We start from the raw sequence: 13,101 nt of genomic DNA, 5'->3' as shown, positions 1-13,101 counted from the left end.
AAGCCCTGGAGCAGCCACTCGGCAGATCCACCCTGTTGTTCCTGAGGCTGGCATTCCCAGCTGGCTGGCATAGCCCTGTTGCTCCTGGCATTCCCAGCTGGCTGGCAGGGTGGGGAGGAGGGTACCTGTGATGATGTCCTCGATGGCGCCGTCCTTGCCCTCGTACACGTGCCGGTTGTCCTTGACCTGCCGGCGCCGCAGCTCCGCGATCAGCTCCTGCTGCTGCCGCTTGCTCTTGTGGGAAGGGGACTGGGAACACGCACAGGGATGGTCAGGATGGACCTCTGGCTCTCCTGGGCTTCTTCCTGAACCTCTCACACCCATTTGTCCCACCAGCTCCCACAGGAACTGCCGATTTCCACCCCCTTCTATCCCAAGGCTGGGAACAGCCGTGTGCCGGTTGCTCCCGCTCCATGGAGAAGCGAGGGAAGGACAAAGTTTAGCTCATGGAAATAAGGACAACACAACATTCCACCTGTTTAGTTTTCCTTCTGCAGACTTCCCAAGCAGCAGAATATACACTGGAACTTCTCCAGCTTATCCCAGCTCCCTCCATAAAAACTTCCAGACTCTTTTCCAGGCAACTACAATTCCTCACTTGGAGCTGAGGTTTCTGAGTATCAGGAACATGATCCCACCTGGAAGCCATATCTGTGCCATACCTTTTGGTCCTGTTGCTCCATCAATGCCTCTTGCTCCATGAGTTTTTCCATTAAGGCCTGTTCCTGCTTTTTCCTCAGCTCGTTTTCTTCTTCTGCTTGCTGTTTGTGAGAAAATCCATGGGTTAGAGATGTCAGGGAGGAATGGGATCCTGTGCCAAAATGGGGCTGTCTGAGAAAGGGAGAGGAGAAGAAGAGGGAGAAGGAGAAGAGAAAGGAGGAGAAAGGAGGAGAAAGGAGGAGAAAGGAGGAGAAAGGAGGAGAAAGGAGGAGAAAGGAGGAGAAAGGAGGAGAAAGGAGGAGAAAGGAGGAGAAAGGAGGAGAAAGGAGGAGAAAGGAGGAGAAAGGAGGAGAAAGGAGGAGAAAGGAGGAGAAAGGAGGAGAAAGGAGGAGAAGAAAGAGGAGGAGGAGAAGAAGAGAAAGGGGAGGAGAAGGAAGATAAGAAGGAAGGGGAGGAGAAGGAGGAGAAAGACAAGGAGAAAAGGAGGAGGAGGAAGAAGAACAGAAGAAAGAGGGGGAGGAAGAGGACAAGGAGGAGGACAAGGACAAGGTTTACCTTGTAGGCCTTCACAAAGCGGACGAACACCGGGAAGAAGACCGAGGGCGGGGTTGTCTTGGGATTCTCCCCGAAATACTTCACAGCATCATCAAAGGCATCCTGCAACAGGCACAGCTTCAGAGCCCTGCACACCCTCCCAGGCATCCTCCCCACCCCCAGCATTCCACGGAAACAGCCCATCCCTGGGTGTCACCCCCCCACCGCAAATCCCAGGAACACAGAAGTACCTGGGCTATTTTGGCATCGTCCTGGAGCTTCTTGAGCTTGCCCTCGTTGCTCTGGATGAAGTCCTTGAGCATGGTGTTGTGGTCGTGCATGGTGTACTCGCGCTTGGTCAGCTCCAGGCCCCGCTGCAGCTCCTTCACGTCCAGCAGGACGTTCTCCAGGGACACTGCGAAAGGAAACAGGAATGCTCAACCCACAGGCTGAGTGATTCCCGGCGGGCAGAGCCTGCTGTGCCAGGAAACGCCATCCCAGGAGGCTGCAGGAGGCTGCCGCACCTGCTGCTGCCTTCTCCACGTAGTGCAGCTCGTTGTAGAACAGGGCCACGTGCTGGTACTTCTCCTTCACCACGTTGGAGATGTAGTGCAGCAGCGTCTGCTTCCGGTCTGTCGACTTCGTTTCCAGGAGCTGGGAAGAGCAGGAGCAGAGGTGTGCGGAGCTGGGAGCAGGCTCCAAGCTCAGGGACTCACCGGTGCTGCTCCAGCATCTTTTCCATGCGGGAAGCACCAGTGGAGTCCCTCAGCAGCCACTCACCCTCGGGTCACCACAACCCCCTGAAGGGCCACAGGGCTGGGATGGAGAGGATGGAAAACTGGGAAAGGACCTAGGGGTGATGAACATGAGCCCAGGGGTGCCCAGGTGGGCAAGAGGCCAGTGGCCCCTGGGCTGTGCCAGCCCTGGTGTGACACAGCCCCAGGGCAGTGCCCGTCCCTGTGCTGGCGCTGCTGGGGCACCTCCAGTGCTGGGGGCAGCTCTGGGACAAGGGGGACCCTGAGGGGCTGGAGGAGTCCAGGGAAGGGAACGGAGCTGGGAAGGGGCTGGAGAGTTCCTGAGGGAGCTGGAAAGGGGCTCAGGCTGGAGCAAAGGAGCTCAGGGGGGACCTTGTGGCTCTGCACAAGTCCCTGACAGGAGGGGGCAGCCGGGGGGGTCGGGCTCTGCTCCCAGGGAACAGGGACAGGAGGAGAGGGAACGGCCTCAGGCTGGGCCAGGGGAGGGGCAGGGTGGACAGCAGCAGGAATTTCCCCATGGAAAGGGTGCTCAGGCATTGGAAGGAGCTGCCCAGGGGGGTTTGCAGTGCCCATCCCTGGAGGGATTTCAAAGCCCTGTGGATGTGGCACCTGGGAACAGGGGTCAGTGGTGGCCTTGGCAGAGCTGGGAATGGTTGGACTCCATAACCCTGGAGAGCTTTTCCAATCTCAGTTACTCCCCAGCTCTAATTCCCAGCTGGTGCCCACAGCACATCCCAGCTTTTCTTACCAGGTCTAAACTCTGCAGCTTAAATCCATACACAGCCCCTCGTTTGCTGCTGTTCATGTAATTCCCAAGAGCCAGGATGATCTGCCAGGGTGAAACAGAGCAGAGCAGGAATTCTCAGGACAAATTCCTGGAAGTTTAGACACCCCTGGAAGGAGAGCTGGGGTCAGACCTACCTCCAGGATTTTCTTCAGTTTTTGGGATGACTTTATGGAGACAGAGGCAGCGATTATGGCGTGGAGTTGCTGCGGGGAAACACAGAGAAAGCTTTGGTTAATGCCCATCCAGCCAGGAGAAAAATGAACATCCTGAAAAAACCCCTCCTGGTTTTCATCCACACCATGGGACAGAGCATGGATGTCCCTCTGCCACAGAGACAGGCTGGGAGAGCTGGGAATGTTCCCCTGGAGAAGGGAAGGACACAGGGAGAGCTCAGAGCCCCTTGCAGGGCCTGAAGGGGCTCCAGGAGAGCTGCAGAGGGACTGGGGACAAGGGACGGAGGGACAAGACACAGGGAATGGCTTCCCAGTGCCAGAGGGCAGGGATGGGTGGGAGATTGGGAATTGTTCCCTGGGAGGGTGGGCAGGCCCTGGCACAGGGTGCCCAGAGCAGCTGGGGCTGCCCCTGGATCCCTGGCAGTGCCCAAGGCCAGGCTGGACACTGGGGCTTGGAGCAGCCTGGGACAGTGGGAGGTGTCCCTGCCATGGCAGGGGATGGAATGAGATATTCCTTATTTTCCCTTCCCACCCAGCCCAGTCTGGGATTCTGTGAATGTTCCCCTGCCCTGACACTCCAGGATTCCAAACTCTTCGTCTGCCCACTGGATTCACTCCCCTCAGATGTTCTGGGGTAAGAAAGAATTTACATTCCAGCCCCTCCAGCTGTCCCAGTGTTTCAGACTGGATGGGACCCAATTCCAAGGGCTCACGGACCAGCACCAACAGTACCTTTTCCCACCAATATTCCTTTGAGGCTGCTGGGCACTGCCCAGGCTCCCCAGGGAATGGGCACGGCCCCGAGGCTGCCAGAGCTCCAGGAGCGTTGGGCAGCGCTGCCAGGGATGCACAGGGTGGGGTTGTTGGGGGGTCTGTGCAGGGACAGGAGCTGGGTCAGTGATACCATGGATCCCTTCCAGCTGTGGACATTCCCTGCTCCCGCTCACCGGGGTGAGCATCTGGATGCTCTCGGCGAAGTTGCCAATGAAGGCCATGATGGTCATTTTCTGCATGAGCCTCTCGATCTTGCTGAACTGCATCATGAACCTGTCCTCGTCCGACAGGTTCTCCAGGGGCTTCCTCTCCCTCTCGTAGAGCCTCAGCACCTTCACCTCGTTCTCCGTGGGCAGGAACCGCATCAGGCATTCCACGAAATCCACCGGCAGCGTCTTCAGGTCAAATCTGCGGGAAAATCCCAGGAAAGGGTGTGGGGATACCCCTCTGCAGGGAAGTGGCCAGGCCAGGGATGTCTCTCGGCTCTGGAGTCAGGCTGGGAGAGCTGGGAATGTTCACTTGGAGAAGGGAAGGACACAGGGAGAGCTCCGAGCCCCTTGCAGGGCCTAAAGGGGCTCCAGGAGAGCTGCAGAGGGACTGGGGACAAGGGACGGAAGGACAGGACACAGGGAATGGCTTCCCAGTGCCAGAGGGCAGGGATGGGTGGGATATTGGGAAGGAATTCTTCCCTGGGAGGGTGGAGAAGAGCTGGGCTGGAATTCCCAGAGCAGCTGTGGCTGTCCCTGGATCCCTGAAGTGTCCCAGGCCAGGTTGGATGAGGCTTGGAGCAGCCTGGGACAGTGGGAGGTGTCCCTGGATGAACTAGATGGGCTTTAAGGTCCTTCCCAACCCAAACCAGTCCGGGATTCAGCTCCACATGAAGAAAAGCAAAGAAGAAGCTGTGAAGCTCCTCCTGCCCTGCACATGGAGCTGGGAACAGGATCCAGGGATAATGGGAATGATGCTGCTTCCATTTCCAAACACGTGGCCATTCCCTCACCCCTCCAGGCTCGTTTTTCCAGGGAAAAGAGGAGAGGAGCAGCAAATATTCGTATTTAATTGACCCAGAGCCCCCTAAAGCCCAACTGCTGAACCTGCCAGGGCCTGGGGCAGGTTTGGGTCACTCCTGCCCAAAGGAAAAGCCTGGCATCCACATCCTTAAGGGAGGAGTGGGAGATGTTTGCCATGGCCAGGATGAGTCTGGGTGGATTTGGGATCAGCCCAAGGAGCAGCAGCCACACCTATCCCAGGAGCAGGGAAGGACCCGTACCAGTTCCTGAGGCCACTCCACGAACCTAATTCCATGCAAAATCTGCTCCAGCACCTGGGCTAAACTCATCCTTCACGGAGCAAACCAAAAGGGCTGCCTGTTCCTGTGTTCCCTCTGGATTTTGCTCATTGCATCAGGAAATATCTGGGAGCTGCCATGGCAAACTGGATGGGCTGGGATGAGCTGCTTTAATAAAGGGAGTGCTAATTTGTCAAACCTCAACAGGGACTCAGCAACACCAAGCCGAAAGCTTCCTGAGTTCCAGGCAATCGCATTTCTGGGAATTCACAACCATTCCGTCCTTCCCCCGGAATTTTTTTCCAGCTGCCAAAGCATTTCCATCAACCGCCAATTCCAAACCCTTTCCCAGCGCTCCCAGTAAAGCTCAGGCAGGATTCCCTCGCTGCCAGGGGCTGCACTCACACGTGGATGGCTTTGCAGATCTCATCCGCCGTTTTCCCGGCTTTCCGCAGGGTGATGGCCAAATTCTTGGCTCTGTTGGCATCCAGCAGCGTGACTTTGTTGGATCCTTTCTGAGGGATCTTCTGCTTGCTGGAAGTCAGATCCATGGCTGGGCCCTGCGCCTTCGTTTTGAATATTTCCTCAAATTCATCCACGTTTAGATCCTGGAAAGGAAAGGAAGGGATTTATCCCGCAGGGAACACTAAATCCTAACCCAGAGTGGCAGGGAAAGCATTGTGCCGGCTGAGACTGCATCATGGAATCATGGAATGGTTTGGGTGGGAATCTTAGAGCTCATCCCAATTCCACCCCCTGCCATGGGGACACCTTCCACTGTCCCAGGTTTTTCCCAACCCTGGCTTTGGAATCCAGAGAATTTCAGGGGCCGAGGGATGGAGGGAACAGGCTCCTGAGCTGGGATCAGGAAATCTGGCCAGATCCCAGAAATCCAGCTCTGCACATGTTCAGAAATTGAGGAACACTCGTTATCCATGGGAGCATCCAGGAGCTGGAATGAGCCCTTTCCCAAGGTCACTGCTGTGCCCTATCCCTGTGGGAAGCTTCCCACTCCCCACAACTCCCTGACAGGAGGGGGCAGCTGGGGCTCTGCTCCCAGGGAACAGGGACAGCAGGAGAGGGAATGCAATCTTGTTGCTCCAGCAGAGGTTTAGTTGGATATTGGGAAAATTCCTTCCTGGAAAGCGTGGTCAGGCACTGGAAGGGGCCGGAGCCGCCATCCGGGAGGGGTTGAACCCGCTGGGGATGTGGCACCTGGGGACACGGGGCAGTGCTGGCCTGAGGGCTGCACGGGGCGCTCTGAGAGGCTTTCCCAGCCCAACCATTCCATGATTCCCTGCTTTCCCGGGCAGCAGGGAGGGAGCAGGGGCACCTCGAGGATCCTCTCGTCGTCGATCTCATTGAAGACGGTGCCGTTGATCTGGTTGGGCTTCAGGGCCACCCAGTTGAACACGGGCATGCGGAACTTGGTCTTGATGGGCTTCTTGATCTTCACAGCTGCGGAGAGCGCACGGAAAACTCCTGGGAAACTGCCTGGGAACGCCACAGCGCAGCTCCCCAGCTGGAATTCAGCACTGGAGGAGAACTGGCTGGACCCCATTATCCCACTGGAATCCTGGAAAGGTGTCGCTGCCTCCAGAGGCTGCTGGAGAGGGGAATCCCAGCCCTCAGCAGGACAGCACCAACCCCCAGGGCTCTGCAAACTTCCCAAAGGGAAATCTGGGATTCCTGTAGCGCCACAAGCTGCCTGGATTGACTTGAACTCCCAGGCTCTGTCCAAATTCCATGGAAAAGGGGGAATGTGGGTGAATCCAGCCCTGCCCTGCTGCTGGCAGAGCCCTCCCTGAGCTGTGTCACAAATAGGTGACAAGAAGGGAAAAAAGCCCCATTCCCAAGGGTTTTGGGGAAACTGCAGTGGGGCACCTCAGCAGGTTTGAGTTTCAAGGCCAGAGGGGCTGAGCTGCAGCAGAGCTGGGCTTTAACAGGGCTTTAAAACCAAGTTTTAATTCCTGTGCCATGCAAATCCAGCTAATCGGAGTCGGGAACTCTGGAGTAACCTGGGAATTTAGACAGAGGAGCTGGGAAAATGAAACCTGGAAATGAGGCCTGATCGTTCCCAAACAGCGATGCTGGAGCAGGGGAACAACCCTTCCCTGTTCCTATTATATTCCTATTCCTATTGTATTCCTATTTCTATTCCTATTCCCATTCTATTCCTATTTCCATTTCCATCCTAGTCCTATTTCTATTCCCATTCCTTTTTCATTCCTATTCCCATTCCTATTCCCATTCCCATTTCCATCCCATTCCCATCCTATTCCTATTCCCATTCCCATTCTATTCCTATTCCTATCCCTATCCCATTCAATCTGGAAGCCACAGGAATAATTTCCATAATCCAGTTTCCCTTTCTTTTCCTTTAAATGAAAACACAGACTTGTTCCTTGCTAAAAAATCAATCAATTACAGTCACCAATCAACTTTTTTCCCCTGAATTACTTCCCAAAAAATCAGTTCTTGTTCTTGCAAACATGGAACAGAAACCCTGGTCCTGCAGTGCTGGCCACCACGTGGACAACAGGGAATACACAGAATATTCCACTGTGTATTTTGGGAATGGGATTTATCCAACTTGTGCTCTAACAATAAACAGAGCTTTGCTCTCTGCTTAATTAATGGGGTTACTTAAAGTAATTCCTACAATAAAAGAAGCTTTGAACACCCATGGAAAAAGGAATTTTCTACTTGTGCATACACTGGAATGGATAATTATCTGCTCCCGGGTTATTCCAGGACATGGAAGGCAGGAACGCCTCGTGGGAAAGATAACGGAGCCCAGAATCCCTTTGGATTTCCCTCCTCCTCCTCCTTTCCCGAGCTCTGAGTGCCCAAATGCCGAGGGCTGGCTCTGACCTCCCCCTGCCCATCCCCTGGAGCCCCTGGGCACCCCCCAGGACACAGGGAATGCCGGGATAAGGAATACTTAGCAGCAAGGAACCTACAGAAGAGCTTGATGGGCCCATCTTAGCAGGAAGCAGAAGGAACAGAGAAAGAAGTGTTAGGAAAGGTCAGAAAAGCAGCAGTTGTTATTTCCCGACTCCCCTCGGCCCCACAGCGTTCCTGCCCTGGGAATGCCCCTTCCCATGGAGCCCTCAGATCCAGAAAAGGCACTTCCAGTCCCATTCCCTCGGAATTCCCACCGAAGAATGGGATCTGCAGCCCAGCAGCCCCCAGGCACCTCCACGGCCCCATCCCGAGGGATCAGCCCTCCCTGGTGCCTTTGGGCCTTGATTTTCCGACAAAACACCCTGGGACCCTCTGGATGCTTTTTGTCTTCCAAAGAATCTTTAAAGGCTGGGATACTGCATTAGATTTTTTGTCTTTAACAAAGCTCTTCATGGGAGTCTCTTGCTTTGGACTCCTGACGAGCTCTGGAGATTTCTGGTGCAATCAGTCAGCCCTCACTCACTCCCTGAGACACCTGGCAGGTGGCAGTGACTAAAACACGGACAAGGATGGGCAACAAAATTGTTCTTCCTGCCAAAAAATTCCCAAATTTTGCCTTTTCTTCCCAAATTTCCACAAAAAAGTTCCCAAATTTCGCACAGGTATTTCTTCTCAGAAGAAATCAAACCCATGTTCTGTCAAAGTCAGAAATGACCCTGTTCATAAAATACTTTTGGTGCGAGTTTGGTTCCACTGGAGAATCCAACTCTTCCAGACCAAACCCAAACTGCTGGGTTGATAAATCCCAGAATCCCAGACCGGTGTGGGTTGGGAAGGACATTGAGGATTATCCAGTTCCACCATCCCAGGCTGCTCCAAGCTGGCCTTGGGCACTTCCAGGGATGGATGAGGCAGCCACAGCTTCTCTGGGCACCCTCGGAAAACCCCAAATACTCTTTTTTTTCCATGAGCTCCTCATCCCAAGCCCAGGGAGGCCCAGTGGGATTTGTTTTGGGGCAGCACTGGGGTGCCCTGCCCTCCCCTGAGGGAGATTTACCTGCGAGGCCAGAGTTGAAGACCACGGTGGGCGAGGCCGTGCCGGGCAGGGGGGGAGCCGAGGGCGGGGGCGGAGGGGGCAGCGGAGCCGCCGGAGCCGCGTCCGGAGCCGCGTCCGGAGCCGGGCCCGGGAGAGGAGGAGGAGGAGGAGGAGGAGGTGGAGGAGGAGGAGGTGGTGGTGGAGGTGGAGGTGGAGGTGGCACTGCCACGGGGCCGTTGGGCACTGTGGGATGGAGGGAAAATGGAGTTAGCATGGAGTGAAGGGTCACAAAGGAAGAGCCACAATATCCCCACTGTCCCCTCCCCGGAGCCACAACATCCCCTGGGGTCCCCTCCCCACGCCGAGCCACCAAAGGCCTTCAGCACCTGGAAGTGCCCTCAGGAAAGGAGGGACCAATTTTTCCATCCACGGAAAAACAGGAGATGGAGGGGGCAGCCGGGGGGGTCGGGCTCTGCTCCCAGGGAACAGGGACAGGAGGAGAGGGAACGGCCTCAGGCTGGGCCAGGGGAGGCTCAGGGTGGACAGCAGCAGGAATTTCCTCATGGAAAGGGTGCTCAGGCCTTGGAACTGCCCAGAGAGGTTTGGAGTGCCCATCCAGGTGCCCCCACAGCTGGGATCTGCCCCCTTCCTCACCTGCCTCGGGTGACCCTGGCAGGGTGGGCAGGGGGGGTGGAGGTGGGGGCAGTGGCACTGAGGGGCCAGCTCCGGGTGTGGCACAGGTCCCTGGCACTGCCTCCGCTCCCGCCGGCACCATCCCGGAGCCCAGGGCCACGGGGAGGATGGAAATATCCCCATCCCCTTTCTTCTGGATCTTGATGGTTCCCTGCTTCTCCAGCTCATGGATCTTCTTCTCCAGCGTGGATTGGCGCTGGATGGCTTCCTCCTTCTCCTTCACCATCTTCCTCAGGGTGTGAACCTGCGTGTTTGCATCCTTGTAGATCTCCTGGAATGATGCAGACACAGGGAATGTGCATTCAGAATTCCGAGGCCAGCAGCAGAACAGCCTGATCCAGACAGGGGCTTGCACTGCATGTGCCCAGGGCAGCCCCTCCAGAGGAATTCCGGATTCTCCCACCCTTTGGGACCTGCACAGGTCCAAAACTCCCACCTGGAATGCTCCAGATGTGGACAATGAGATGTGTCCATCTCACTCAGTGATTCCTGGCACATCCAAAGGGATTTATGTCCATCCTTGGAGTGCACACACAAATAATTCCACCAGAAATCTGCCCCAGGCTCTAAATTGGGAAGCCAAGAGAATTCCCCTGCCCCAGATCCGTGATCTCCACTCCCTGCATCCTGCACCCAGCCGGGGCTTCCCCGTCCCACTCACGCGGATCACGTCCAGTTCTTTGTTCCTTTGCATGAGTTGCTTTTCCAGTTCCACAATCTTGGCCATGGCTTCATTCTCCGTATCCTGGAGCTTTTCAGATAACTGTCCAGCACAAGAGAAATGGATTAAAGAACTGGAAAACTGGGTGTTTATCCATCAAAACAAGAGGTCACTTCTTGGAGCAGCAGCACTTGATAAATTATTGATATTCCAGGAAACCCTGAAGCCTTTCCTTGGCAAGAGAACAGATTCCTGCTTGAGATGGGAGACATCAAGCTGGAATGGGCTTGGAGCACCCCGGGAGAGTGGAAGGTATCCCTGTCAGGGCAGGCAGTGGCACTGGATGAGTTTCAGTGTCCCTTCCAACCCAAACCATTCCATGATTCCTACAACACCTCAGAGGAGCAAACACTGCACAGCAAGAACAGATTTATTCCAAGTGATGGAAACACAGGGATGGTGAGAGAAGGGAAAGCCTTTTCTCATTTTTAAAATATGGAGAACTCCCTTTTGTACTCATTTTCCAAAAGCCAGGCCACGTCTCCCGGCCTAAAGGAAAACACCAAGGTTTGGGACAGCAAACCCTGAGTATCTACACAAGAGGATTTTCCAGCCCCTTCCCTCCTGAGCCCCTGTTTAAGGCACAGCCAGGATGGCTTTTCCCTCTATTTTGGGCCTGCTCGGCCGAGGAGTTGGAATTCTCTGTGGAAATCAGCTCTCGCAGCTCCCACACCTGCGCAGAGGCTCCCTGTGCCAGGCGGGAGCACAACCAGCGCCTGATTAACCCCCAGGACACAGGCCCAGCAATCCCAAGGCTTTTTCCAAGGGAACCTCCCCCCAAACCTGGCCTGGCAAATCCAGAATCCCGGTGGCACCACTCACGTGGGAAAGGTTTTCTTCCAGTTCTTCCACCCTCTCCAGGGCTGCGTTCTTGGTCTCCGCGTCCTCCAGCAGAGCCCCCACGTCGAACACGTTGTCCAGGTAGGCCTGGATCTGCACCTGCAGCTTGTCACTCTCCGTGTGCTTCAGCTTCTGCACAGCCCAGGGGACACAGGGGACAATGGGGACACAGGTGACACAGGGGACAATGGGGACACAGGGGACAGCGGGCACTGGGACAGGCCGGGGGGCAGGGGGAGCTCAGGGCACTTCCACCACCCAGGGAAACCCTCTGGACATCAAACAGTTCAGTTAACCAGGGTCTTCTCTTCTGTCACTCCAGGGGATACTGAAGCTTCCCTGCCCATGAAGGGCTGGAATGAGAGCTTTAAGGTCCTTTCCAGCCCAAACCACTCCATGATTTCCTCCATGTTTGCTGGGAAAGGCTCTGCCTGGTCCCCATGGACTCCCCAGAGCCACCTCCAGGCCCCAAACACACCCATGGCCACTGCAGCCATGTCCAAACAAATCCCACAGACCCCAAATCCCTCTCCTGATGGATACTGAGCAGGAATCAGCAGGGACAAGTCATTCCCATGCCAACAGGAGCAGCGTTTCCATGGATGTGCTCCTGAGGACAGGGACAAAAATGCTGCCTGGAGAGGTTGTGGCTGCTCCAATCCTTGGAAGTGCCCAAGGCCAGGCTGGACGGGGCTTGGAGCAGCCTGGGATAGTGGAAGGTGTCCCTGCCCATGGCAGGGGGGACTGAGAAGCTCCTTAGGGTCCCTTCCAACCCCAACCATTCTGGGATTCTACGGAAAACAGGAAAGGGGAAACAAAAAAGCAGCTTCCATCTGACAGACAGACAGCAGAGAAGTGCTGGCTGTCAGAGAATCCCAAAGGAGAGTTTTCCAGCCTGGAGAAGGAGGGAGCCCCGTGGCTGGAGCCGGGACGTGGCAGGGCGAGGATGGCTGTGGTTCATCCTCCCTTTGTTATCAGGCTCCCGATTTAGCTCCAGGCTGTAATTCCAGCTGGCTGCAGCCATTCCCCTCTGGCCACCGCCCCTCCAGCTGTGGCACAGCCCAGAAGCTGTGGGGTGAGGGGCCCGGGGAGGCAGGAGGGGGGATTGGGAATGGGAGCAGCTCCAGACTCACATCCAGGTACTCGTCCAGGCCCAGCTTGGTGAACTCGTACTGGAGGTGCACTCGGAAGTTCATGTCCTCCACGGAGTGCACCACGATGTTGATGAACTGCATGCAGGCCACCTGCAAGGACACCCACAGTGAGCCCAGGGATCCCCAGGGACAGCTGGAATGGGATCTCTGGGACCAGCACTGGAGCAGGATCCCCAGGAGCGGGATGGGAATGGGCTCTCCAAAGCCAGACACTTGGTTACTCCAAGGGAAAGCCAGGAGCTGCTCTCCTGAACTGCTCTATTCCCAAGCCAGTGCCGGATTTGGGCTCAGGGAACGTTTGTTTGCTGGGATAAAGGGGAATGAGATTCCAGGAATTAAGTCATGCCTGCAGGGTCACCTTCCCGGAGCGGGAACACTCCTGGGCCGGAGCAGGCGCCAGCACCAGGCCCTAAAATACCAATCCTGGCTTTAAACAGCCTGGAAAAGGGAGATTAATCTGGGTCTGGGTTTAAACAGCTGTGAAAGGGAGATTAATCTGGGCCTGTAAAAGTGAGATTAACCTGGGCCTGTAAAAGGAGATCAATCTGTGCCTGGAAGCCCCAGTTTAGGAAAGGGGACTTGCACAAAAGGAGCTCTGGTGGTTGTCCAAAGCACATTTCCCAAGCTGAACAAGGACCAGATCCCAGGGATTGGCATCCACACACACCCCAAGCCAGCCAGGGGAAGGCAAAGGCTCTCCAGGGTGTGAGATGTGGGGAAATCTCCTGTGGAGTGGCAGGAATTGGGGTACAAACCCCAAAATTTGCCCTTCCCTTGCC

General features: G+C 55.7%; 1 protein-coding gene across 13 annotated transcripts in view; it reads right to left on the bottom strand.

Moving 5' to 3' along the window:
- FMNL2 (formin like 2) overlaps nt 1–13,101 on the bottom strand; it is a 112,269-nt gene that overhangs the window by 6,198 nt on the left and 92,970 nt on the right. For 8 of the 13 annotated variants that reach the window (XR_007204727.1, XM_048309161.1, XM_048309168.1 and 5 more), the window contains 16 exons: nt 12,302–12,412; nt 11,151–11,300; nt 10,269–10,370; nt 9,569–9,878; nt 8,936–9,157; nt 7,935–7,955; nt 6,305–6,429; nt 5,377–5,579; nt 3,857–4,091; nt 2,871–2,939; nt 2,698–2,778; nt 1,719–1,848; nt 1,446–1,609; nt 1,216–1,317; nt 663–761; nt 126–249 (listed from right to left, as the gene is read on the bottom strand). Coding sequence is in view for 12 of the 13 variants with exons in the window: in XM_048309161.1 (XP_048165118.1) it covers nt 126–249; nt 663–761; nt 1,216–1,317; nt 1,446–1,609; nt 1,719–1,848; nt 2,698–2,778; nt 2,871–2,939; nt 3,857–4,091; nt 5,377–5,579; nt 6,305–6,429; nt 7,935–7,955; nt 8,936–9,157; nt 9,569–9,878; nt 10,269–10,370; nt 11,151–11,300; nt 12,302–12,412 (2,248 nt within the window). In the remaining variant the exon portion in view is untranslated. The remainder of the gene's footprint in view (nt 1–125; nt 250–662; nt 762–1,215; nt 1,318–1,445; nt 1,610–1,718; nt 1,849–2,697; nt 2,779–2,870; nt 2,940–3,856; nt 4,092–5,376; nt 5,580–6,304; nt 6,430–7,934; nt 7,956–8,935; nt 9,158–9,568; nt 9,879–10,268; nt 10,371–11,150; nt 11,301–12,301; nt 12,413–13,101) is intronic. The other 5 variants (XM_048309162.1, XM_048309169.1, XM_048309172.1 and 2 more) reach the window with 1 other exon arrangement.

The sequence above is a fragment of the Corvus hawaiiensis genome, chromosome 7 (assembly GCF_020740725.1).
Source record: "Corvus hawaiiensis isolate bCorHaw1 chromosome 7, bCorHaw1.pri.cur, whole genome shotgun sequence".
NCBI classification, from domain to species: Eukaryota; Metazoa; Chordata; class Aves; order Passeriformes; family Corvidae; genus Corvus; species Corvus hawaiiensis.
Note: the sequence above shows the minus strand (reverse complement) of the source record. Positions and strands in the feature narration are given on the sequence as shown.